At 44.2% G+C, this 27,071-nt stretch overlaps 1 protein-coding gene and 1 long non-coding RNA gene across 2 annotated transcripts in view; one reads left to right on the top strand and one right to left on the bottom strand.

Moving 5' to 3' along the window:
- Positions 1-2,845: 2,845 nt before the first annotated feature.
- LOC131397229 (sialic acid-binding Ig-like lectin 8) overlaps positions 2,846-27,071 on the bottom strand; it is a 111,586-nt gene continuing 87,360 nt past the window's right edge. Inside the window, exons 6-7 of the mRNA XM_058529999.1 lie at positions 7,699-7,779; positions 2,846-2,967 (exon numbers count right to left, since the gene is read on the bottom strand). Coding sequence (XP_058385982.1) covers positions 2,961-2,967; positions 7,699-7,779 — 88 coding nt within the window. The 3' untranslated portion in view covers positions 2,846-2,960. The remainder of the gene's footprint in view (positions 2,968-7,698; positions 7,780-27,071) is intronic.
- Positions 18,367-25,291, top strand: LOC131397235 (uncharacterized). Its single transcript, XR_009216735.1, has 3 exons — positions 18,367-18,646; positions 20,739-20,848; positions 24,816-25,291. It is a non-coding gene; the product is annotated as an uncharacterized LOC131397235 (long non-coding RNA).

Genomic DNA, 27,071 nt, shown 5'->3' with positions numbered 1-27,071 from the left:
TAATGGGTGTGAAGGGGTACCTTCCTGTGTGGTTCAATTTGCATTTTCCTAATATTAGTAATGTTTATCATTACTATATATAAACATTAGTAATGTTTTCAGTGTTTATTTGGGATTTGTATATCTCTGGGGAAATGTCTGTTCAAATTGTTGGCCAATTTTTACTTAAGGGTGTTTGTTTTTTTGTTGCTGGGTAGCCGGTTGTTTAAATACACATAAAACCAGAATGTTTGTTTGTTTGTTTACTGATGTTTTGTTTTGAGATTCCTTGATGTAGTCTAGATATGAGTCACCCATCAGATATATATTTTCAGATATATTCTCCCAGTCTGTAACTCTTAGCTCTCTTCATAGTTGCTTTTTTGGAGTGGCAGGCCCCCATTCCCCAAGGACATGTGTCCTCCATGAGGTGACCCACTAGTGTGTCAGGAGGTGGAAGATCAGAGCAAAGAAGATTAAGGGGAGAAGGTCTGGAGGCCCCATGGGGACATTCAGGGTGCAAAGGTCATGTGAGAAGTGCAATGGGCTGAATCATGGCCACCCAAAGACACCCAGGTCTTAATCCCTGGAAACTGTAAATTTTCCCTTATAAGGAAGAAGGGTCTTTGCAGGTGTGATTAAGGTAAGGACCTTGACCTGCAGAGTTGATCCTAGATTATATGAGTTGGTCCCTAGATCTAGTCACATGTGTCCTTCTAAGAGAGAAGCAGAGGGTGACATTCCACACACAGGGTAGGATGAGCAATGTGACCGCAGAGACAGAGTGATGTGGTCACAAGAAAAGGAATGCAGGCAGCACAATCATCTGGTAGAAGTAAGAGATGGATTCTCTCCTCGAGCCTCTGAGGGAATGTGACCTACCAACAACTTGTTTTCTGCCCATCCAGATTTTGGATGATGGGGTTCAGGACACATTACCCCAAATTATGGAACCTTTGCATAGTGAATATTTCAAGCTGGAGGAAATAGAGAATTGGCATGTGCAGGAAGGACTCTGTCACCTTCCCGTAAAGTAGGTCATAAACCCTCACCGAGAGGTGCCCTCCCTCTACCTGGAGGAAGGGAGCATCTTATTTCCTAAGATCAAGGGACACAGAGAGGAACCTGAAGCAACAGGTCTCGCTAAGTTTCTCCCAGTTTACGACATTTAGCTCACATTCTTTGTCCTTTCATATCTCTGCGTGATTTTCCCCTCTTCATCAAATCTAGCATGAAAATACTCAGGTTTCACAATGAATTTTTTTCCTGAATTTTTTCCTTTGGTCTTCATTTCCTAAGCAGGCTCCTAGGTAACATAAAACTTACGTTAAATACATGTATTTCCTTTTCTCTTGTTAATCTGATTTCTGTTACAGGAGTCTCCCTCAAGACCTTACAAGGCCAGAGGGAAAATATCAATTCTCTCCTCCATGGATTTCTGGGCTCCAACACAGTGAGAAGATAAATTTCTTTTGCTTTAAGACACCACGTGTCTTTAAGACAGCCCACCTGTGCAGGTTTTTGTGACAGTGGCCCCATGAAGATAATACAGGTGGGAAATCAGACAGACGCCATCTCTGGGGAGAATAATGGAGGAAAGCCACTAGAGGGTTAGATGCAGAAAAGGGACACCATTGGACTTTTAGAATTCACTCTGGCTTCTTTCTGGAAAACAGATTGGAGGTGGGTAGAGAGCAGGTGAGAAGACGAGTTTGGTTACCTGCGTATTTAAGTTCCAACTATAGAAAGTGAGTCCTTGGAGGCAGAAACGTGCATCTCTCACAAGCACTGTAGACTTGCTTTGCACACAGTGATGATAAATTACATAGTAGGTGATGGATATGTGCCAATGATGGGCTTCCCAAATCTACATACAGGTAGATGTACAGGTAGCAGAATCTTGCATAAAGTATTTCTTTCATTTTGGTGATGAAAATTACATATATATGTCTTTCCTTTCCCAGCATCTACTCACTCACAAACATAGGGAATAGTTTGGGGGCCCAGAAATCAGAGGTGAACAACTTTGTTTGTTTTTCTGTATAGAGGCATAGCAAATTGAGCAAAGTGCTTCCCTAATGTGCAGAGATGGGTCAGGGATGGGGAGAGAGGTTTGGGAGACAATGATCGCAATGTCCCTCTCTCGTTCCCTTCCTTTCAGTCTCCAATATCCAGCACCTTCCCCTGTCCTGAAAGGCAAAGGAGCTCAAGTTTTTCTCTTCTCACCTTTTCCAAAGTCCTCCAACTCTGCCAGGAAAAACAGGAGTGAGGTCAGAGTCCTGTAGAATGCTGGGCCTAGGGGTGGCCAGCCAGTGCACTCTGTTCTCGTGTTTGGGAAACTCAGATAAGAGGATGCCTGGGGAGGGCCCTGATCTCCTATGTAAAAGATCCTAGAGAGGCCATAGAGGAGGAGGAAGGCAGCCACCAGTGGGCACTCCTGAGCAGGGTGAAGACCAACAGAGGGGCAAACGTGGAGGAATGCTGGGAGAGTGTGAAGTTCCTCTTTTCGGCCTTATCAGAACCCAGACTTCCTGCCACTTCATGACTGTGGGATTCAGGACAGCCTGGCCTAGTAACTGCAGGAAGTGTCTGGGCAGAGCTGGGGTGGGAGCCTTGCAATCATGGAGATCACCTAGCCAGACACCAGAAGGCTCCAGACAGAGATGTGAGAAAATCCAGAAAGAAGAAAAACCTGTCCCAGACTGAAAGGGTGAAAATAAGCTCAGATGGAAAAAGACAGAAAGTATTCCTGCAGGGATGGGTGGGGTTCAGGCTGGATGAGGGGACAGCTACAAAATTAAAAGGAAGTCTACTTCTCCCAAGGTCTTGCTACAGCTGTAAAATGCCTTCAGGGCCACCTCTTTGAGTGAATAATGCTTTCTTACCAATGATGCCCTGAGACTGGTTTTATTATTCCACATAAGTACTGGAGATATCCCTGGATAAACCATCCTCCCCTCAGGACAGCACACAATCCTTAGTTAACACCTGTAGGAGAAGAAGAACACTATTTAGAGGAGGACTGCACACGCTGGAAGGTCCCAGAGACCCTTGATCAGCATCATTGACCTAGGATGTCACCAGATCTTTCCCGAGGCTCCTCCCACTCTGCGCTTGAGGCTGATAAATTGTTGGCCCCCCGAGGGGCTCCACCCACCAGGAGACACTCTGGGGCCTGGGAGACCCAGGCAGGGGAGACGGTGCTGTCCCTGGTCCTGAAACAGGATCAGGATTGGAGCTCAGGTACCTCCAGCTTGTGGAACGGCCTAAGCTGAGGCTTATGGTCCCAATTTGGGGCGAGGAGACCAAAGAGGCGGGGATGGATGGAGCCAGAGGAGGAGCAGACAATCAAGAGTGGGTGGTGCTGGTCTTGTCTCTCTGCTCCTTCTCCCATCTCTTCTGTTTACTCTCAGGTATTGTCCCTTCTGTGGACGACGTCTGTCTGCCCCACCTGGCTGAGCCACAGGGGCAAGGGGATGTTATTGCTGAGGTTTTCTGTTTACTGGCCTCTGTACCATTCCTTTAGATAACTTGCTTCATGCCAGTCTCACAATAAAAACAAACAAACAAACAAAAGACTTATGAAACTGAGGAGACTAGTCTGCACATTTGACAAAGAGTAAAACTGAGTGTCAGGGTCAGGCATATCAAACATTGTGCCTGGATCCCTTTCTCTCACTCTCTCCACCTGCTGCAGTGCCTCATGGAAGGAAAGGATAGTCTCAGGACTGATGGGAAAGGTAAGCACTTCCTGGACACTTATTTCTGAGTCCAATCAATTCCCCTTGCCGGTGGTGTAGGACTCACCTGATATTGTCAGAGGGGCTCTCCTTCTATCCAGGAGAGAAATGACCCTTCCTGGCTGCCTTGTGTTTCTCAGTCAGGAGTTGAGAAATGTTGAATCTGAGTGTCCTTACTCTGTTGGGTGGGGGATCAAGATGCCTTGCCTCTGTATTGTTCCTCCAGTCCTGGGGTCCTAAACCAGCTATGACATCTATGAACATCTATGACATCAGTGACATATATTATATCTATAAATATCTATGGAATCTATGGAGTCATCTATGACATCTGTGGACATCTATTATATCTATAAATATCTATGAAATCTATGGAGTCATCAATGACATCTGCGGACATCTGTGACATTTATGGAGCCATGTTTGATATATATGGACATCTATAACATCTGCGGATATCTGTGAAATCTATGGATCTCTATGGAGTCATCCTTGACATCTATGGCACCTATGAGGTAGAGGCAGTGAGCTATCTCTGATCATGCTCCAAACATACTCTATCACTTCATTAAGAAATCCTGTTGACTCCACCTTCAAAATGAATCCAGAATCTAACTTCTTCACACCAGATTCATCATTGTTACCCTGGACCCAGTCTGTCTTATAGACTCAGTTCTGTCCCCTCAAATTCACATGATGAAGCTCTAATCCCCCAAGGTGACTGTATTTGGAGATAGGGCCTTTAAAAAAGTAATTCATTTTAAATGAGGGCATTAGGGTAAGGCCCAAAATGACTTATATGCTCATAAGAAGAAGAAGAGACACTAGGGATGTGCATGCACAGAGAAAATACCATGTGAGGCCATAGTGAGAAGGTGGCCATCTGTAAGACAAGGAGAGAGTTTTCAGGAGAAAGCAACCATGCTGGCACTTTGATCTTGGACTCCGGCCTTCAGAATTGTGATAAAATATGTCTCTGTAGTTTAAGCAACCCAGTCTATGGTATCTTGTTATGGCAGCCCCAGCAAACTGATACAGTCTGCATAATCTCTCGCCTGGACTATTTGAGTGTCTTCCTTATCTAGTATCCTCTCTTCTACCCTATTCTGCTACAGGATATCTCAACAGAGAAGCCACACTGATCTCATTAAAATGAGTGTCAGTTCATGTCTGTGAAATAATAGAATATGTATCTATCAATATCAGTATAACTATATATGGATATAGACACCAATACCAGTATAGATATATATCTGCCCCTTGTTCATATTTTAATGTTTGGTTGTTGACCCTCATTCCTGATACAAAGCTCATAAATGCCTTTGAATTTCCTGGGTTATAGAAGTGTCTTTTGTTCTAATGAGGCAGCTCCTGGATGGCTCCTGGATGGCATTGGTCACCAGAAAGACCAAGCCATATTAGAAGTTTGGAACTTTCAGCCCCATGATTTATCTTCCAAAAATGAGAGAGGCTGAAAAGGAGTTAATACTCTATCATGTCTACATGATGAAGTCTCCATAAAAATCGCAACAGTGTGAGGTTCAGGGAGCTTCCAGCTTCATGAACATGTGGAGGTGCTGGGAGAGTGGCACTCCTGGGGAGGACATGGAAGCTCCTCGCCCCTTCCCATATACCTTGTCCTATGCATCTTTTCATTTGGTTGTTCATCTGTGTCCTGTATCATATCTCTTATAACAAGCTGGTATACACTAAGTAAACTGTTATCCTGAATTCTGTGAGCCACCCTAGCAAACTAATTGAACCCAGAGAGGGAACCTTCAATTTATAGCCAGTTGGTCAGAAGCACAGGTGACAACCTGGACTTGAGATTGGCGTTTGAAGTGGGAAAGGAGGGATAGTCTTGTGGGACTGAGCCCTTAACCTGTGAAGTATGATGATATCTCCAAGTAGATAGTCAGAATTGAGTTGAATTCTAGGACACTCAGCTGATGTTGCAGAGAATTGCTTGATGTGGGGAAAAACCCACACACATCTGGTGTCAGAAGCGTCAGAAGTGAAGTGTTCTGTGTGAGTAGTAAAGAAGACACGCACAGAAGTTGTCATTCTTCTCAAATACATAAGCAGAGATGCTGAACTGCAGAACCCTTCGATATTGCAGCCTCCATGCCTCTTCTTCCTCATTCACACCCCACCATTACCCACTCCCCACCCTCACTTACCTCTGCTTTAGGAACCCTGTCTTACTTGCTATTTCTCCAACACATCAGGGATCCCCCAACCTCAGAGCCCTAAAACTTGCTGCTCCATCTGTTTAGAGCCCTCAGTGATCTTTTGTCAGGGCTCACTCCTTCACTCTCTGAAGGTGTTTTCTCAAAGTCTCCAGTGTTCAGGACCATCCTTCCCTATTCTTCTAATTTCATTTCCCTTATTCCCTGTATGTTTTCACTACTTATTTGTCTATTATATTCATTCCCCTCCCCAATATACGTAAGTCTTTGACAGCAGGGACATTTTACATTTGTAACATATGTATTTGTAAAATTACAGGTACTACCCAAGCCCTCAGAACCATCAACAAGCAGGAGATAGTTGCTGAAAGAGTAGATAAATGACGGGTGATTGCTGACCGTGTGCTCAGAAACCTCAGAGCAGTGTCAACATTAGTCAGAGTTAAATAGATAAATGAAAGTCAGAGCTCAAAGGATGAGCAGGACTAGGACAGGTTGATATAGGTGTGTGAGGAGGAGGGGACAGCCAAGTAATGATTCTGAGATGCAAGAAGCTGACTCTGCTTAAGGTGAGCGAGCAGGCCAGTGTGAGAGGAGTGAAGCACTGAAGGGGACTCTGGTTTCCCTGCTCCAAATGCCAGACAAAGGTATTTGGGCACTTGTGCTTTGGTGGTGTGGAGAAGCAGTGCATCTCATTATGGAGGGAATGCTAATGTGCTGGGGAGGAGAGATGGGAGGGTTGCAGCAGGAGAAGAACTAAGAGGGGAGCTCAGCTCAAAGGGTGTGGTTGTATTATGCAGTACTCTGAAGAAGCACAAACAAGCTTTGCAGTATATGGGTGCAGGAAGAGGTGATGGAGGACTGAGTGGGGACAAGGATAGGTCTCTTGTTGAGTGTCAGGGAAAGGACTGCTGTCTGTGAGACGGAGAACCCAGCAGGAGAAGTATATTTAGGCGTGTTTTAACCATGTGTTCCTGATGTTTTGAACTTTGGGGACTTCTGACCTTGGAAGTGCCCCTGCCAGGGCTAGTGAATTGCTAGAGATAGTAAAGGACTTGCCTGCAAGCATGCCTTTCCTATTGCAAACCAATCCGTCCAAAGCTCACACCCGACCACTTCCTTTATCAAGCACTTATGCTCCAGACTGTCTTCCTGCCCTAATCACCAAGGACCAGGTACTGGACAACCAGAAACAGTCCCTACACGCCAGAGCCTATTGAAATTATTCAAACTAGCCAGTCCTAAACCAGCTTACCCTGCCTCATCTTGTCTTCCCCATGGAAACCACAATGAAGGCTCCTGCCCACATTTTCTCCTTGCTCCCTCTGCCCCCTGACGGTACCTGGTGCTTCCTCATGTGGTCCTGGGTGGTGAGGCATTTCCCCTCCTCTTGGGAACTGTGATAACAACTGTCTCCTAATCTGTTGGCCTCATATCCGTAAATAAAGTCATGCATCACTTAACAACAAGAATAGGTTCTGAGAAATGTGTCTTTAGGTGATTTTATCATTGTGTGAACATCATAGAGTATACTTACACAAATCCAGATGGTAGAGTCTACATACCTAGGCTATATGGTACTAATCACATGGGACCACTGTTGTATATGCGGTTTGTTGATGACTGAAACATTGTTATGTGGTGCATGACTGTAATAATAAAACCTGCTTTTTCAAACAGGCAGGAAGGCGACGAGCTTATTTCTCAACATGCTTAATGGAACATGACTGTGGGCCACCCCGGGGAGATGTGGTGGGCAGATTGCATGCCAGGATGCCCATGTCACTCACCGGGGAAGCTGGTCCAATGGCAGGGTGGATGTCATCAATGCCACTGCTGTCCTGGCTGCTTTCTTCCTGTGGGTCTTCACTCTGATGGAAGATACCAGAGTCTTTGACACAGGCCACTCTTTTGAGGCTGGAGGGAGTGAACCTAGGAGGCTTCAAAGCAAGGCTTAGTAACAAGGTACCCTCACTCTGGGCCATCTGGAACCAGGACTGGGAACACACGCATGCCTGGCTCAGAGGCTACTAGCTCATTCTCACCACCACCATACCTCCCACCTTTGCTGCAGGCCCTCACAATCCCTCCAGGTCTCTCTTCTCCACCTCTTGACCCACACCCAGCCCAGCTCACATGAAGAAGATGAGGCAGAGGCAGAGAGCGAGCAGTGCTGTGACACCAGCTCCCCTGATGGCCCCCTGAATCACTCCTGTCCTGGTCCCTGGCTCCCCTGAAGACAAGAGAGACTTGGGGTAAACTCCTATTTGATAATCAGACATGTGTCTTCTCCTCTTCAGCACATACAGAGGGGTACCATTCCCTCCCATCCAGGGTTCAACTCCTAGCTTCTCCCACCCACCGTAGGACCTCAGCATTCTCCAGAAGGACACTGTCTCGTGACACCTCCTCTCCAGCACCCCATTCCTGTCCAACAAAGTCCATGTCTTCCAGGACCCAGGAACTTTTACACACAGGGTATCTCTGCAACAGTCCCCAGACCTGGCAGCAGCTGGAGCTTGAGGCTCTGGGCCTTGTGGACATTCCAGAGAGACAGAAACACAATCCGCAGAGTCCTATGGGATGCTGAAAGACTTTGTCCCTCCTTCCTTCCAGGGAGGGTGTCTGAATCTCCTCTCCTGGACTCCACGGGTCCCGTCCCTCAGGGTCAAAGGCCATCTTTCATACCTCCAGAAGGGGGTGGAACTTGGGAATTCTCAGACCTTCAGGACAGACCCAGACAGCTCGCCTGGCCATACCTGGCCATGCCCCTTGGGAACTCAACACCCAGGGTGAGGGATGTGTCTCTGGGCATCACCTGTCAACAGTTTGACAGGCACCACTGAGAAAGCCCCAGTGGGACTCACTGTCTAGTGAGGGGACCAGATGCCATTACCCACGGGAATAGAGCAGTGAGGGGAGCTGGGGTCCAGAGAGAGGTCAGGGTGAGAGTGGGAGATTGACAGTCAAAAAGAGCACAAAGAGATTTTGGCGGCAATTAAAGTACTCTGTATGATACTATAATAATGGATAAATATCATTGTACATTTGTCCAAACCCATGGCATGTACAACACCAAGAGTGAAAGCTAATGTCCACTACAAACTTTGGGTGATAACGACGTGTCAATGGAGATTCATAAATTGTAACAAATGTCCCCTCTGGTGGGGATGTTGATAGTGGGGAGGCTGTGCGTGTGTGGGAAAGTGCAGTGGGTATAGAAATCTCTCTAACTTCCATTCACTTTTCCTGTGAACCTAAAACTGCTCTAAAAAATAAAGTCTCCTAAAAAATTACCCCAAGGCCTTCAGTGACTGAAGGAAGATGAAGAGCATATTTAGGATGGGCAGGGATGAAGTTGCTGGTCATCCTGGCAAGACCAGAGTTGGAGGGTATTGGAGAACGAGGCCTGAATGGGGCTTCTCATGGCTTACTGCAGCCCCTCCACCCCAACCCCACCATCTGGGTTCTGAAAGTCCAGTTCTGACCTGACCTGGCAGAGATCCCACCCCAGTCAATGCCCCATGGGAGAGGGTTCCTTCCTACCTGTGCCATCCCCTAAGCAGATACTGATTTCTGGGTTCTCTGGGGCACCTAGGATGCCGCCTTCCATAGAAGGGTGGAGTGAGATGAGTGTAGGCATCCCCCCCACCCCCAAGACCCACAGAAATGCGGAAAGGATAGGTCTTGTGTCCTTCTAGGTCCTCTACTCAGCCAGGCCTTCAGGATAAAAGTACCAAGTGTCCCCAGCCTGGCCCTCTTGATACCGCCACATACCCTGAGGGACCCAGGCGTCCTGGCCCAGCACTCATAGGTGATGTTGAGCTGGATGGTCTTTCCACCATCACACTAGCTGCAGGGAACATCACCTGACAGATGAGGTTGGTGCTGCGGTCCTGGGGCCATGGGGTGAGGGTGACCACGGAGCAGAGGCGGGTCCTGGGGCCCAGGGAGGTGAGGGCAGCTGATGTGCAGGAGAAGATTGGGTGTGTGCCCCACTCACAGGCCCAGGACACAGAGCAGCTCAGGTTCTTAGGGTGGGTGGACTCCAGGGTCTCCGGGATTAGGATATGGGTGTGTGGGTCAGGGCTGTTTAAGATGGAGGAGACACGATTATCAGGAGGGAGGATCTAATTTTAGCCCTGAGTGAAGCCTCAGGCTTTGGTCCAGCTCCTCCCTCTAAGCCCTGAGACCCCTTCAAGAGGAGGGTCCCATCCCAGCCTTGCCTTGGCCCCTATGTCCTTCCTCTGTGGCGTCCTCTGGAGCCTGCTCCTTACCCATCACACACACAGAGACATGTTTACATTTGTAAGTCCATTTTACACTTCTCTCAACCCAAAAAATGTATTTTCTGTTGTCCCTCCACCTGGTGTCTCTGATGTCCAGGGAGCAGGTGTAGGTCTGGGGGTCCCCAAGGAGTTAGAATTGGCCCTGGGTCTCCCCCTGCACTTTGCGATCTGGGTTGTTTGTGGCCGCTGGAGCATCCATGAATTTGACAGCCCCTTCCCAGAACCAGTAGCCGTAAGCTAGAGCAGAGTCAATCCTGTAGTCCCAGGGATGGGAGTGATGGTGCTCAGGGCAAGCTACCCCAGGAGGCACCACTCTAGTATGCGGATTATTTCGAGCTGAAGACCATAAGAACTCAGAGAACTCAGAAAAAATATTTGAGTTTCCCCTCCAAAACTGCCTAAAGAATTTAAAACAAAAAATCTGTTTCAAGAAGGAGTTATTATCATGACGGCTATAAAGATAATGTAGGACAGAGGTTACAATAGAAAAGGCACCAACAAACCCATCTTATCGGAAGTTCTGTCTCTCTGGCCACATTCTCTGGATGGCCCTGTGAAGAGTTGCCAGACAATCATTTACAAGGAAAGTCTCCATTTGTAAAGGTATCTCCCCCTCTGTATTGGGAAGAGGGGGGATGACCTCATTTCTAGAAACTTATCAATATGGAAGGTGAGGCCTTAAAACTGCATAATAAACCTTACTCTTGTTTACAGTGCTTTAGTGATAATCTCCTGTAACTGACTCCCCCCACCCCCAACATCCTCCTTGTCTTTGGTTAAACATGGTATTTAAGACGAGAATTTCTGCTATTGTGTTGAGAAACGCAGTGTCCCTGCTTTCTCCCATGTATACATGTTATTAAACTTGGTATTATTTTCTCCTGCTAACATGTCTTGTTAATTATTTGGCCAGCCATAAGAACCTTAAGGAAAAGGGCAGAGGGAGATTCTCCCTCTTGCCACACAGGAGAATGTGCAGGGCACAGAGATGCACAGGCCCTCCTGCACCATCACAGATTCCTGCATTTGCAGCCATAATCTCCCATCCTGAGCCATGGACCCTGCAGGGAAACGAGGGTCAGCCACAGCTCCAGCCCTGCCAGCCTCTTCTCCCCTCGGTCCACTCACTTGCCCACAGCAGGGGCAGCAACAGTGGCAGCATCTCTGAGATGGAGGGCTCTGGGCTTCCATCCTGTGTCTGAAAAAAGAAGGAGAAGGTGAAGGAGGCTGTGGGGGGACCCACAGGAAATTGGGGAGGGGCCTGTGTCCTCGGCCGTTCACAGAAGAGGAACTCCAGGCTTGAGCTCATCCCCCCTCTGTACAGAGCAGGAGGACACCCCATGGCCCACACACCCCAAGACACCCCCCCAAGAGGGTAGCAGACAAGGAGCAGATCCTGTGTCCTGCCCCATCTCAGGGCTTCCCTCCAGCACTGGAACCTGAACCAGGGATGTGTGTCCTGCCCACCAGGCTTCTGGACCTTGGTGGAGGCCAGTCCTGGCCTGTGAGGGGGCAGCAGGGGCCTGAGACCTCCACGGCATGAGAGACAGATGAGTGGGTCTTCTGAGTCCTCCTGCCCAGGCTGAGATGCTATTGTCAGGGGAAGAGGGAGAATCTCCCTCTGCCCTTTCTTTTTTAAGGTTTTTATGGCTGGCCAAATAATTAACAAGACAGGTTAGCAGGAGAAAATAATACTAAGTTTAATAACATGTATACATGGGAGAAAGCAGGGACACTGCGTTTTTTAACACAATAGCAGAAATTTTTGTCTTAAATACCATGTTTAACTAACCACAAAGGAGGATGTTGGGGGTGGGGGGAGTCACTTACAGGAGATTACCACTAAAGCACAGTAAACAAGAGTAAGGTTATTATGCAGATTTAAGACCTCACCTTCCACATTGATAAGCCTCTAGAAATGAGGCCATCCCCCCCTCTTCCCAAAACAGAGGGGAGATACCTTTACAAATGGAGATTTCCCTTATAAATGTAAATGATTGTCTGGCAACTCCTTGCAGGGCCATCCAGAGAATGTGGCCAGAGAGACAGCACTTCAGATAAGATGGGCTTGTTGGTGACTTTTCTATTGTAACCTCTATCCTACATTATCTTTACAGCCATCATAATAGATGATCTGTTCCAGGAAGGAGCCACCATGTCAAATTCTTTAGGCAGTTAGTGGGGGAGGTCAAATGTCCCTCAGAGAAAACAATCAAGGTAAAGAGATATATTTTAAGATGGCCAAATCTTGATCTCCCACAGTCCTGCCTTTGAAACTAGAAGTTTTACAGTCTTTGAAACTTAAAGGAGTTTTATAGTCTAGAAGCTGAGTTGGTAGGCTGTTTTATTTCACTGAACACATTTTTTAGTCTTGATAATAGATCAGTTTAATTAAATTTATTTTAGAAGCTGGTGATGCAGGTGGGCTCTCAAGGTTATGCCTATATTATGGAAGCAAGCAATTAAGTATTTAATAGAAGCATTTTTATGTAAACAAAAGAAAAACAAGGTTAATGGTTGGAGCAAATTGGAAATGAGTTTCAGTTAAGAGGACAACCAGTTAAGATTTTTAGATGTCAGCGTCCAAGTATCTTTTGCAGTTTAAAATGTCTCTGATGATGTCATCGGGTAATCTCTTAAGTTTATATCAAGTCTATCAGCTTCAGTTTGTAAGGCTTTAGGAAAAAGGGCAGGTTTAGTTTTTAGTGATTTTAAATGAAAATGATGAAAAAAAATGAAAAACATTAGTTTGGAGATCTGTAGCCAGATATTTTAGGAGACTAGAAGAAATGAGGATCCAGTCTAGTCAACAGATATAAAACAAAAACTTCAAAAGACAATTAACAAAACTAGGATCTAATATCCTCAAATGTATACTATAGTTTTTACTGAAATATAATTTTTTTTTAAAATCACTCTCATTTTTGTCAAAGATAATCAAATTAAAACTAACCAGTTTACAAAATAAGTCTAGTTTTAATAGAGTTGGCCCAATTATTTACATAAGTACAGCAAGAATAGCAATTGATCACATAGGCTCTTTTAAATCTGCTTTGCTGGAACTTTTTATAAGGAATTTTACATTGAACTTCAAAGGCCTCTCAAGGCCAGGAAAGCCAAGCCAAGGATTTTGTCATCAAACTTTGCCTGCAATACCTACAGATTTGGGTGAACTTCTCTCTTTCGAGGTTTACCCAAAATATTTCGAGGTTCTTTGTACTTGCCAGATAAGTGACATTCTTTACTTATCCTGGTAAGTGCTGCTTGGAACATGAGGTACCAGGCCAATATTTCTACGTGGCTTTATTCTATAAAGTCTAATCTTTATTCTTCAAAAGCTGTGTGGTTATATTGCAAATATGATGTTCTAGTCACAATCTTGGTAATATAACCAGTGTTTTTAATTGTGTCTTGTTACAAGGAGAACAGATTTTTATTGAACTTATGCAAATAACTATATTGCCATGAAAACAATATTCACTTACTAAGAGTTTTTAAATTCGAGGGATCAGATAGAGAGAAAAAGATAAATATTTTAATTTTACTTACAAAAGTGTCATTTACCAAATTGCTATGTCATAGCTAGCTCAGGAGAAGAGAAAAAGGTTTTCTTAAATCTGAAAAAACCAAACATTAAAAATTTAGCAATACTTTAAATGAAAAATCATAAAAACTATAATCATCTTTATCAGTTCATTTAGTCTTGTATAATCTATTGTTGATCTCAATTTTTTTGTTAGCAGCTTCATGAAGTTATCAGTCTCTCTAACAGATTTTTGTAATTTTTTACCGAGTTCAGTTTTATGATCAGAAAGTTTGTCAGAAACCTGTACTCCAGTGTAAATGTCAGAGTCCTTTCTATGAATTTTTCTGAAGTTGAAACATTTTGCAAAAGCATTAGAGCAAAGAAATGTCTGTAAACAAGACCTCAAAATGGCAATTGACAGAGAAATTTGGTTAATTTTGTGACATACAACACTTTAAAATAATAATAACCAGAATTATGACTGACGACCAGGACAGATCAGAATTTTAGTAATGTTATATAATTTTAAAACACCTATATCAATAACATTTACCCACAAGATATCACCTAAGCAGGCTTATCATCACTTGTCTGACAATGTTTTCTATGTAATTTAACATACTGAATAAGCCTAATAAGTTTAGTATCTTTCCCTTTATAGGAAGAAAGCAAATTTTTTTGAGAAGTTCTAGGGCCCTTTGAAAATTTCCAAAGAAAAAAAGTAAAGAAAAGACTTTATTTAAGATATGACTTTTGGGGAGCTTGTCAAAAATACAAAAAGTCAAAGCAAACAGAACATTAACAATCTAAAAAGCCTTAATAGAGAGACCTCAGTCTTTTGAACAAAGGAAATTATTTTAACAAAACATAGATTTTCTGTCTTTTAGGTAGACTTACTCAAAGGTAAAGAAAAATCTTTTGTAACCTCTCTATCAAGTTTAAGCAAATTTTCTTTTTAAGAGACAGAAGACCAAATTTTAATTTTGCACCAGCTTACTTCTGCTATTAGAACTCATTTACTTAATTAAATTTATTTTAATCTTAGCCAACTTGACCATGTATAAAACTCTTTTTTTAGAATTCTTCTTCTATAAACCTATAACTTTTTTTTTACGTTTAGAATTTGTCCCATGTCTTTCTTTTCCCTCCTAGTACTTGAGGACAAATTTATCTTTTTTAATCAACAAGCAAAATATTTTTATTTTTTGTTCTTTCTTTATACATCTTACTTTTTTTGTACACAGACCTATTTTTCTTAATTTTTAGTAGCTTCAATCACATATACTAGTTAGAAATTTTAACCCTTAGAAATCTTAATTTGTAAGTAAAAACTAAGTAAACAATTATAAACTTTTTTTTACATTAGTATCTTGTGGCTTGGAAAATTGATAAACACTTTATAATTTCTAGACATATGTTACTTTATAGTACAATCTTTTAATAAAACACAAGACATGTTTACCAATAGACCCAAAACACTTTGTAGTTTTCTTGTAATGAAAAGCCAAATGTAGACAAACATACGTTTAGCAATCAATGTCTAATATCTTATCTTATTTGGAAATGATGATCCTCAGAGAATTTTTATCATAAATTAGCAAAACTCTGAAGTTTTAAGTTACCAAAAAGAGTTTGGAAGCTGTAACTACCGTAACACATAATTATTATTTAAAGTTCATCTAACATTTATCTTTTTTTACAACTATTTAGTTACTTATTCCCAATAATTATTTAGATTGCCTACAAGACTTCACAAGACATTAGATAAAATTAGCCATCATTTAAATTACTATTTTTGTTAATCAGTTCTGTAATAGAAATAACATCAGTTTTTTTCCACAAAATTTCATGTAAATTTCATCACCTCTTATATCTTTAAACATAGTTATTATAAAGATTTTTATCAATAGGTCTTGGTCTTTTAATTTTGGGCAAGGGAAGCATTCCCAGTCAGACATTTTAAAACATACTCAGGCAAAGTTGATGTATCCTCTTTATATAAAATTAGCTCAAACATTTCAACCTTTATAGTCTTATCAACACATACTTTTACATGTTTTCAATTCAGTTGTAACCTGAGTCAAGTTCGTAAGGCTAGTCATATTTTTCCCTTTCTTTTTCTGGCCTTAATTTTTAGGTACCAAATAAACAATTATGTGAGAGCTCTCAAAACATTTTTTTTCCCCCAATTTAGAAGTTTTTCTAATTCAAAGGATCCGTTGTCTGGCCATTGACGAGTAGGATCTTTATTTGTATATTTATTCTAATAGTGACTCGAACCAATAAGCCTTTTTAAGGAAAGACCGGAGGTAACTTTCCACACTTAGAATAAATCTTTACCATGGACTCAAGAGGCATCTCTGGTGAAGGCACAGATGATGTAGCCTCCATGATCTACAGAATTCACTCTCAAAGATATTCAGAGAAAGTAAAGATCTTCGTTGCACAGGCGGTAAGGATGGTGTCTCTGGTCTCCCACAATAGTGTGAGACGCCTCCAGTCACAGACCCGCTAATCTGTGACACCGGGCAGGTGATAATGGAATGGGATTTTTCCAGCACTAACAAGCAATGAAGGTTAAGACGACAAAAGCCCTTATGGACTGGGCCCTTTATGACAAACTCCCCTGAGAGCTTGGCATAGCCAGACAAACAGACAGTTCGGAACCCCAGCCTACTCGACTGGCCACCAAAGTGCACTCCGGTAAATGCACCTCCCGTATGGTGGAGACCAAGGAGAATATTCTCACTGGTCACAAAGCCAAGTTTTCTCAGGACACAGAACAAGACAGAGACTATCTGGGAGGAAAAAGGATTAAGATCAAAACCAAGAGTACTCTACCAAATTTAAACCAAGAGTCACTAAAAGCCCAAGAAACTAGTTTCCCAAATATTTTCTCCTGCCAATCTAAATTTAGAAAGAGAAAAAATTCTCACCACTTCCTTTCGCCGGACCCCGCAGATAGAGATTCCGGGAGGCTGACGCGGTAAGAAGTCTTACCTTTTGCCAGCTTTCGTCAGGCGTTCCCGTATCTCATCATCTGCAGTAGTCCAGGGAGAAGGCAGGTCTCCCAGTCAGAGATGGCAACTTGCCAGCCAGTGTGGCTCCTGGCAACTACGCCAAAACTGTCGGGGGAAGAGGGAGAATCTCCCTCTGCCTTTTTCTTTAAGGTTCTTATGGCTGTCCAAATAATTAACAAGACAGGTTAGCAGGAGAAAATAATACCAAGTTTAATAACATGTATACATTGGAGAAAGCAGGAACACTGCGTTTTTCAACACAACAGCAGAAATTCTCGTCTTAAATACCATGTTCAGCCAACGACAAATGAGGATGTTGTGGGTGGGAGGAGTCACTTACAGGAGATTACCACTAAAGCACAGTAAACAAGAGTAAGGTTATTATGCAGATTTAAGGCCTCACTTTCCACATTGATAAGCCTCTAGAAATGAGGCCATCCCCCCCTCTTCCCAAAACAGAGAGGGAGATACCTTTACAAATGGAGATTTCCCTTATAAATGTAAATGATTTTCTGGCAACTCCTCACAGGGTCATCCAGAGGATGTGGCCAGAGAGACAGAACTTCCGATAAGATGGGCTTGTTGGTGCCTTTTCTAGTGTAACCTCTATTCTACATTATCTTTACAGCCATCATGATAGAAGAACTGTTCCAGGAAGGAGCCACCATGTCAAATTCTCTAGGCAGTTAGTGGGGGAGGTCAAATGTCCCTCAGAGAAAACAATCAAGGTAAAGGGATATATTTTAGGATGGTCAAATCTTGATCTCCCACACTATTAGTGCTCCTCAGTTTGTGCTGGGCAAGTGGTCACTTCCCGGCCTGGCCTGAGAGAGTCGCTGTGTTGTCTAGACCTGTGGTTCTTAACTAAGAGTGTTTTGCCCAGCACCCCCTCCCTCCAGGAGACATTTGGAAATGTCTGGACACGTTTGATTGTCAGGGCTTGAGAGGACGGTGGGACTGGCATCTAGTGGGTACAGGGCTGGGAGCAGCTCAGGGAGTGGTCTTCCAGGACATTTCGATCATTTCTTATTCACTCCATGGGTGAGAGGGGCATCCTACCAGAGGGTTATGGGGCAGCTGAGCATATGACCCCCAACACTGAACAAATGGTATCAACAGCTGTTCACTAGTCACAGACTCACTGCCCAGGGGAGGAGGACACCACAACATGCAGGCCGGTGAGGCTGCACTCAGGAATAGAGTGAACAAACAGCTCTGTGGGAGGGCGATTCTGTAGTAACAAGAGGGAGCGGGGACCCCTGGCTTCTGTGGGAGGAAATTATGGGCTTGATTGATTAATTGCATGGGCTGACAGGGAACTTGTCAGCTCACACTGTCACGGACTAGGTGCCTCGAGAAACTCAAAGGTGCGTTTGGAAGCAATTAACTGTTTTTCCAAGTTGTTTCTTTTCCTTTGTATGTTAAGGAGATGTAACCACCAGCCATCCTGAAACTGAGAAAGCCTCACCACAAGAGCTATGCCCATGACCTTTGCCTTATTTTTAATGCAAAGATCTCTCCAGGAGGAGCTTAGGCCTTATTATGTGGAAGAATGTTCTGCAACTGAGCCTGTGCAAGCGAATACCCTCCTCTCCCTTTTGAATATTCATTCCCCAACCAAGTAAAAGTTCTTGCTTTCCTTTGTGGACATCATGACTTTGGAAATGATTCCTCATGGCCTCCTATTTGCTGCAAATACACTTTACTTTGTGAGACAACTTCCACGGGTGTAGATTCTTATTTAACTCACCAGGATGCGGCCCACTTGGTTCAGTAAGAGAAATGGCAACCCAGAGGGGACATATCGCTTCGTAGTGCCTGTGCTGCAGGCTTGACGTTGCTGCCCTGTCGGGAGACCCAGCGGCTGCACTGATCGTTTTGCTTGGAGGATCTCTCAATGGAGGTGAGTGGCGCCAACCCCACGGCACAGCTATAAGAGTTGTTTTCCTAAGTTGTCTCACAAAGCCTGTCTGTTGGGGCCTTGCTTTGGGGTTAGAGTCCCCACCGGGAGGTAGCTTGGCTCAAGGTAGTGAAAGTCTCCTCTGTCTGGAAGGATTGCGTGACCTGACCACTACAGAAGAGCTGATGCTTGGTTCTGGCAAAAAGGGAGCAATCCCTGGTGACTAGTTAGGGGTCAAACCCCATCTGGAGACAGAATCTCATCTGGAGTGCACTGAGTCTGTCTAGGGGTCAAATCCTCTCTGGAGATTGAATCTCATCTGAAGTGATGAGATGGGGATTCAAGGCCCCCAGAGGTCACTGAGTCTGTCTTTGTGTTGTGCCTGTGATCGGAGGAGGCATCCCCTTGGATGGGGTTAAACCTCTCTGGAGCTGCTGGGCCTATTTTTTGTTGTTTGTGTGTTTCTGTCAAGGATGCTTGATACAGAATTTTTGTCGAGCACGCTCAACATCAGTCTTGTTTTTCCACAGTCTGGCTTTTCTGTACTCTTAGGTTATTTTTCCTTGCCCTCCCTATCAGTGGTCACTGGGTGAAACCCAGCATCTACCCATTTTATTTTACCTTTAAGGATTTAGTTACACAGCCTGGGTCTACTTTCAGGCTATTAGGGCACTAAACCTCCCCTGGGCATAGCCTTGTGGCATCTGCATCCCCACTAACCATTACAAGTAGCTCCTGGGAGGTTGGAAACAGATCATAAGAGAAGGTGCTAGAATATGGGGGGAGCCAGCTCCATCCTGGAGTATAGTCATTGGGCTTCATCCTCCAGAATTGGAAAGTCTTTGGGTATTCCCCATTGACCTGAGAGCAAATGATCTTTTTATGTAACACAGCCTGGCCACAATATTCACCAAAGGATGGGGAAAAATGGACAGAAAATGGGACCCTAAATGTCAGCACCATAATACAATTAGATCTATTTTGCAAAAGGACCAGGAAACGGGAAGGAATCCTGTATGTCCAGTGCTCCATGGCACTATGTCTAAATGAAGGGTTAAAAGTTGAATCTGAGATTTCAGAAATACTTCCCATATTACAAGATCTTTCTGATGAGGAGGACCTGACCCTCCAAATTTGGAGCCATGAGACTAAGGAAAGCCCACCTCAGAGTCCGCCTCGCTCATGTTCTCCAACTTTGGTCCCAGTGCTAGACCAGCTGGTGAGCCCCAAGAGACCTCCATGTTATTCCCCTACCTCACCTCTGTTTATGCCGGAGGATGTAACAGGGCCAAACCCTTTACTCTCCCCCTCAACCCCGAACAATCCCTCTACATGTTATTAGACTCTCCAACAACCAAAGACCCTTCACCCTCATCTTCCAGATAGTACAACTAGATTAGGAACCAGTTACAAACCTGGGATATATCCCCGAAGACAGGTGCCTGATGTTGAGGGGAGATTTATTAATGTGCACGTCCCCTTGTCCATCTCTGATCTATATAATTGGAAAAGCACACATTGAAGGATTGGGGGCTGACCCAGAGAAATTCATAAACCTGATAAAGGGAATCTTCTCCACTCATAATCCAACCTGGCCGGATATTCAAAGCCTGTTAACTACACTCCTCACGGCTGAGGAAAAGTCATCTGTTCTGTCAAAAGCTAGGGAACAAGCAGATAATGAATATGGCCCAGGATCAGAAATTCATAAGCCCAGTGAACAGGCTGTACCAGAGATTGACCCTGGGTGGAATCCTAGTGATCCTGATGATCAAGAAAAGCTAAGATATTTTCGGAGTTTTCTTTTGAAAGCCATGAAAATAGTAAGCCAGCCACCCATTAACTGGTCTAAATTAAGAGAGGTCCAGGAAGGCCCTGAGGAAAACCCCTCCACATTTTTTCAGAGGCTGTGGGACTCCCTCAGGTGATATACAAATTGGGACCCCAAGGCCCAGGGCAGTACAGTGGCTCTTAATACCTATTTCATATCTCAAGTGCTCCAGACATCTGTAGAAAACTCCAAAAGTTGGCTATAGGTCTTGATATTAATTCTGCACAACTAATAGAGGCTGCATTTGGGGTGCACAATAACCAGGATAAAGCTGAGGATGAAAAGGAAGACAAAAAGATGAAAAGGCAAGCTGCTCTATTAGTTGCGGCCCTCCAGTCTACTCAAGGTAACCCGAGGGAGAGAAGACGCCATGGGTGAGTAACCCCAGCCCCCACCGAGGGACTGGAAAGCCACCAACAAGGTTGGGGGCCTCTCAGTATACACACTGCAAACAGGAAGGGCACTGGCAGCAGGATTGTTCAAACCACCCCCATAGAGGGAAAGGATTGAACAAGACCGAGCCATGGCAACTTCCCTTGACTACAGATGAGATGTGATGGGGCCATGGGGCTCCTCAGTTGGCTCCAGGCAACCAAATCCTCATCTCCCCTCAGGAGCACGGGGTGACATTAACAGTGGGAGGAGAGCATGTTGAATTCTTGCTCAATACTGGAGCTACATTCTCAGTGCTGAATACCCTAAAGGGAAACCTTTCAAAAACAAAGTGTGACATAAAAGGAGTATCAGGAAAAGGAGAGACCAGAAGGTTTCTGGGGCCCTCGACCTGTGAAGTGGGATCAAAATTGCTGTGGCATTCCTTTCTGTATGTACCAGAATGCCTTGTTCCCCTTCTAGGGAGGGATATACCATCTAAGTTAGGGGCGTCAATAGGCTGGGAACAAGATAAAATAGAGGTCCAGGTCCCCAAAAGTCTGGTAGTTGAGCTTGTGGCCCTATTATAGGATACATCAGCACCTGAGAAGGAAGAAATTCCCCTAAATGTTTTAAGCTGAGTTAACTCAAAAGTATGGGCACAAGGACAGGTAGGGTGAGCAGCCATTGCCACACCAGTAAAGGTAAAATTGAAGCAGATAGATCACTGGCCCCGGGCAAAACAGTATCCCTTGAAGCCGGAAGCCATAAGAGGAATCCTTCCTGTAGTGATTAGGCTTTTAGAACAGGGATTGATCAGGTCATGTAGATCCACATGGAACACTCCCATTTTACCCATTGAAACACCAGGATCAGGGGAATATAGATTTGTTCAGGACCTTAGGGCTGTCAATGAGGCTGTCCAAGACATACATTCTGTAGTGCCTAATCCATATACCCTGCTGGTTAACCTTCCTGGGGACAGCAGGTTCTATGCAGTACTGGATTTAAAAGATGCTTTTTTCTGCATCCCATTGGATCCCGAGTCCCAGGAGATATTTGCCTTTGAATGGGAGGACCCAGACTCCCACCAGAAGCAAGAATATTGCTGGACTGTCTTATGCCAAGTGTTCAAAAACTCCCCCACTATCTTTGGAGAAATCGTAGGCCAACATTTAAGGGAACTAAAATTAAAACAGACTACTGTGTTACAGTATGTGGATGATATCCTAATAGCCAGCCCTACTAAGGAGATCTCCAATAGAAACACTATAATTATGTTGAACTTTTTAGCCAGTAAGGGATATACAGTGTCTAAAACGGAGGCACAAATATCTAAAGAGACTGTAAATTATTTGGGGTTCATCATTTCAAGGGGACAATGCAGCCTTCCCCAGGAGAGGAAAATGGTAGTATGCCAACTCCCTCCACCAAAAACTCATAGGCAACTATGAGGATTCTTGGGGATGGCTGGGGTTTACTGCATTTGGGTCCCTAACTTTGGGTTAATCGCTAAGCCTCCCTATGATAAGCTACAGAGGCCAGAAATGGACCCCTTTGAATGGGATAAGCTATGTGACCAAGCTTTCAATAAGCTTAAAAACTTGCTAACGGAAGTGCCTGCACTGGCCTTACCAGATCTGAGCAAAGAATTTGACCTATATGTTTATGAAAGACAGAGAATAGCTATGGGAGTGCTAACCCAAATGTTGGGACCCCTAAAAAGAGTGGTAGCCTATTTCTCAAAACAGCTAGACATAGTGGCGATGAGACAGCCCCCATGCTTGAGAGCTATAGCTGCCACCTGCCTCTTAATGAAGAAAGCAGAAAAACTGACTATGGGCCAACCCATGACAGTGTGGACACCCCATCAAGTCTCTAGCCTACTAGAGACTAGAGGACATCTATGGCTATCCCAGAATAGAATACTGTGATATCAAGCTGTGCTGCTAGATTCTCCTGCTATTTCCTTAAAGCCCTGTCATACCTTAAACCCAGCTACCCTGCTCCCTGATTACAATGGACCTATTACCCATGCTTGCCTGGAACTGATTGATCAGGTTTACTCTACTGCAGAGATCTCCAGAATGAACCATTGCCTAATGCAGAGGAAGTACGGTTTGTAGATGGGAGCAACTTCATGAATAATGGACAAAGAAGGGCATGTTATGCAGTAGTGTCTCTGCATGCAACCATAGAGGCCAAGGGGCTGACACCAGGCACCTCGGCCCAAAAGGCAGAAATAATTGCATTAACCAGAGCTTTGGAATTGGGAAAAGAAAAAACAATAACAATATACACAGACCCTAAATATGCTTTCTCTGTAATTCACAGTCATGGAGCCATTTGGAAAGAAAGAGGACTCCTTAATAGCAGCAGTAAAGAAATTAAACACGGGCCAGAGATCCTTAAACTGCTGGAAGCAGTATAGGTCTCCCAGGAAGTATCGGTGGTCCACTGTAGAGGCCATCAAAGTAGGGAATCAGAGGCCATAAAAGGGAATAACTTGGCAGCTGCAGCTGCACAAAAGTCCACTATATCAGGAGAGCTTCTCCAATTGCCATTAATCCCCACTCCACCCTTCTAAGAGTTTACTCCAGTGTATTCCCCTGATGAAGTAAGGGAAGCCATGACACAGCGTTATCAGTGGTCCCCAATAGTTAAGGGCTGGATGATAAATGCACAAGGGAAGATTTGGGTCCACAAACAGACAGCTTGGGGGGTCCTTAAAAGTGCTCATGATTCTACCCATTACGGAAAAGATGCCTTATACCTATGGCTGATGAAGGTCATAAGCACCCCAGGTACAGAGGAACTTATTGAAAAAATAACTGGACAATGCATTTATTGCCAGAAGAATAATGTACAAACCAGAAGAATAATGTACAAACTTGGCCAAAGCAGCTCAAATTCAGGGAACTTTACTGGGGGAAGACTGGTGAGTTGATTTTACTGTTATGCCCATAGCCACTGGAGGGTACAAATACCTCTTGGTGTTTGTGGATACATTTACCGGATGGATTGAAGCCTTTCCTTGTAGGTTGGAAAGGGCAAATGAAGTAACAAATGTGCTATTAAAAGAAATAATTCTCCATTTTGGGTCACCTAAATCAATTCTGAGTGAGGATGGGCCAGATTTTATATCAAAAATAACCTCTGAATTAGCCAGAGTTTTAAAAGTTAAATGGGGGCCGGCCCCGTGGCTTAGCGGTTAAGTGCGTGCGCTCCGCTACGGGCAGCCCGGGTTCGCATCCCGGGCGTGCACCGACGCACCGCTTCTCCGGCCATGCTGAGGCCGCGTCCCACATAGAAGGATGTGCAACTATGACGTACAACTATCTACTGGGGCTTTGGGGGGAAAAAAAACAGGAGGAGGATTGGCAATAGATGTTAGCTCAGAGTTGGTCTTCCTCAGCAAAAAGAGGAGGATTAGCATGGATGTTAGCTCAGGGCTGATCGTCCTCAAAAAAAAAAAAAAAAAAAAAAGTTAAGTGGAAGCTACATGCCTTATGGAGACCAGAGTTGTCTGGAAAAACTGAGTGAGCAAGTAAAACTTTAAAGAAAACTCTGGCTAAATTGTGCCAAGAGACACAAGAAAATTGGTGACAACTACTGCCAAATAACCCTCACTCAGATAAGGGCAGCTCGAAAAGGCAAACTGAAGATTAGCCCCTTTGAAATGACCTATGGCAAGCCTTCTCTAAAGACTCAGATTTGCTCACAAACTCAGACCCAGAGGTTTCCATGGCAATAAAACACATAATCAATCTGAAGCAGGTGGTAGATGCACTCAATAAGTAATAAACTTTTGTCTTCCCTTGCCTACGGAGGTCAAACTTCACCTATACGAACCGGGAGATTGGATCTATCTTAAAACTTGGAAAAGAGGTTCATCCCAAGATCAGCTAAATCCTATTTGCATAGGGCCTCACTTGGTGTTACTAACCACACATTCTTCCCTAAAATTAGAAGGAGTCACTCCTTGGATCCACCACACATGGGTAAAAAAGGTACCCACGCCTGAACATCAAGAGATAGCGTTACAGACAACTGACTCCGAGTTTTCCTGCAAACCACTCTCTGATTTGAAACTCCTGTTTCAGTGACACCATGCAGGCAAGTAATGACCAGCTATCCACCCCAGGCTCTGCCCTGGACCCTAACAAACCCCATACTATTTAGGCATGGTATACTTCCAAGGAGGTTTCATGTTTCTGGGCAGCAGGACTAGGTCCATCAGAGAAATGGGCAACCCAGTATCTAGACTATAAAGAGCTGATGGAATCTAGAGGGGGAAGGGCAAGTATGCCCAGATACTAAACACATTGAGGTCATAAAATTACAGATGGTTGCTACAAACAACTTGGGGCTATGCATCTGGTGACCCACAAACCTATTTGAGATTGCCTGAAAATTCTGGTCCTCTATTGATCACAGGAAGCAGGAAGCAGTTACAGAAGACAGACCTTAGACCTGTGCCCCTCAAGAATGAGGAGCAGGATAAAACTAGAGGGGAGATTTATCACCGACTAGGTGCCTGGAGAAACTCAAAGGTGGGTTTGGAAGCGATTAACTGTTTTTCCAAGTTGTTTCTTTTCCTCTGTATGTTAAGGAGATGTAAAAACCAGCCATCCTGAAACTGACCAAGCCTCACCACAAGAGCTATGCCCATGACCTTTGCCTTATTTTTAACGCAAAGATCTCTCCAGGAGGAGCTTAGGCCTCATTACGTGGAAGCATGTTCTTCAACTGAGCCTGTGCAAGCAAATACCTGCCTCTCCCTTTTGAATATTCATTTCCCAACTGAAATAGAAGTTCCTGCTTCCCTTTGTTTAGGGATGCCATGACTTTGAAAATGATTTCTCATGGCCTCCTATTTGCTGCAAATACACTTTACCTTGTGAGACAACGTCCACTGGTGTAGAGTTTTATTTAACTCACCAGGAGGCAAGCCCACTTGGTTCGGTAATACTCAGAGCATGTGTAAAGCAAGAGAAATGGCCACATGTGTGAGACTTGACTGGAGGAGGTGCTGCCCAAAGCAGGAGCACCCATAAGAAAAAGACTGACGTGGGATGCCAGATCCCCAGGGGCTTTGCATTGAAAATTAGGAGAATTTGAAACAGGATTCACTCATTTATTCCAGCATTCAGTCACAGAAAGCTGTGCTGAGAATGTGCTCTGTGCCTAGCCCCACCCTTGTGTGGTGATGGAGAAAGGTTGGGGACACGGCCGAGGAGATGGGTGGATTCTGTGTGCTAAATGAACATGATAATCAGGAGCATGATTTGTGGTTAGAGACCCGTGTTCCCATGGCCTTTCTCTGTTTCTCAGCAGGATTAATGTGCCAGCGTGACGACAAGCAGTGACTCATTGCTGCATCAATTTGGGAAAACTGACAACCTAACCATATTGAGTCTTCCAATCCATGAACATGGTATATATCTCCATGTTTTTACATCTTTCAATTCTTAAAGTAATACTTTGTATTCTTTCAATGTACAGGATTTGCACCTATTTCATTCAATTTATTTCATAGTTTCATGTTACTATAATTGCATCTTTAAAAAAATATTCAATTTCTAATTTTCCTTGGGCAATACACAGCATAGAAAAGGAATTTTTTCGTTAGAACTAATATCTTAATACCTTGCTAAACTCTTTTGTTGGTTTTAGCAGCTTCTTTGCAGATAAATTTACATGTTGTATGCCCACCACCATGTTGTCTGTGCATAAAGACTCTTTTAGTTCTTACTTTATGACCTGGAGAGCTCTTATTTCTTTCTTGCGTTCATTGCACTGGGAAGGATCTGCAATGTATTGTTGAACAGATGTGGTAAGGGCAGCCATTCTAGCCTCATTTCAAATCCTAGTGGAGAAGGCTGTGTGGCCTCTGTGACAGGCCCCGCCAAGCTTTAGGAGAAACTATTAGCAGAAACTTTCTGCAAAAAACAGCCAACAAAAGTCCTGAAACAAGCCTGGGTTCTGAGTCCACAAAAAGCTTCACCTCAGGACCCTTGTTTGCTGTTTTGTTTTACATACATTTTCAAGGCTCTTTCACAATAATCTGATTAGAGGGATGATTCCCCTGCTTTGCAGAACAGTAAAGTGACCCACACAGAGATAAAGAGACTCACTCACAAAGTGGCATAGATGGATTAGAACTCAGTTCTTTTGGACACAAGTCCTATGGTCTTCCACATACACTAGGTGATTCATACCATT

Source organism: Diceros bicornis, chromosome 34 (assembly GCF_020826845.1).
Source record: "Diceros bicornis minor isolate mBicDic1 chromosome 34, mDicBic1.mat.cur, whole genome shotgun sequence".
NCBI lineage: Eukaryota > Metazoa > Chordata > Mammalia > Perissodactyla > Rhinocerotidae > Diceros > Diceros bicornis.
This window is presented reverse-complemented; position numbering and strand designations above follow the sequence as displayed.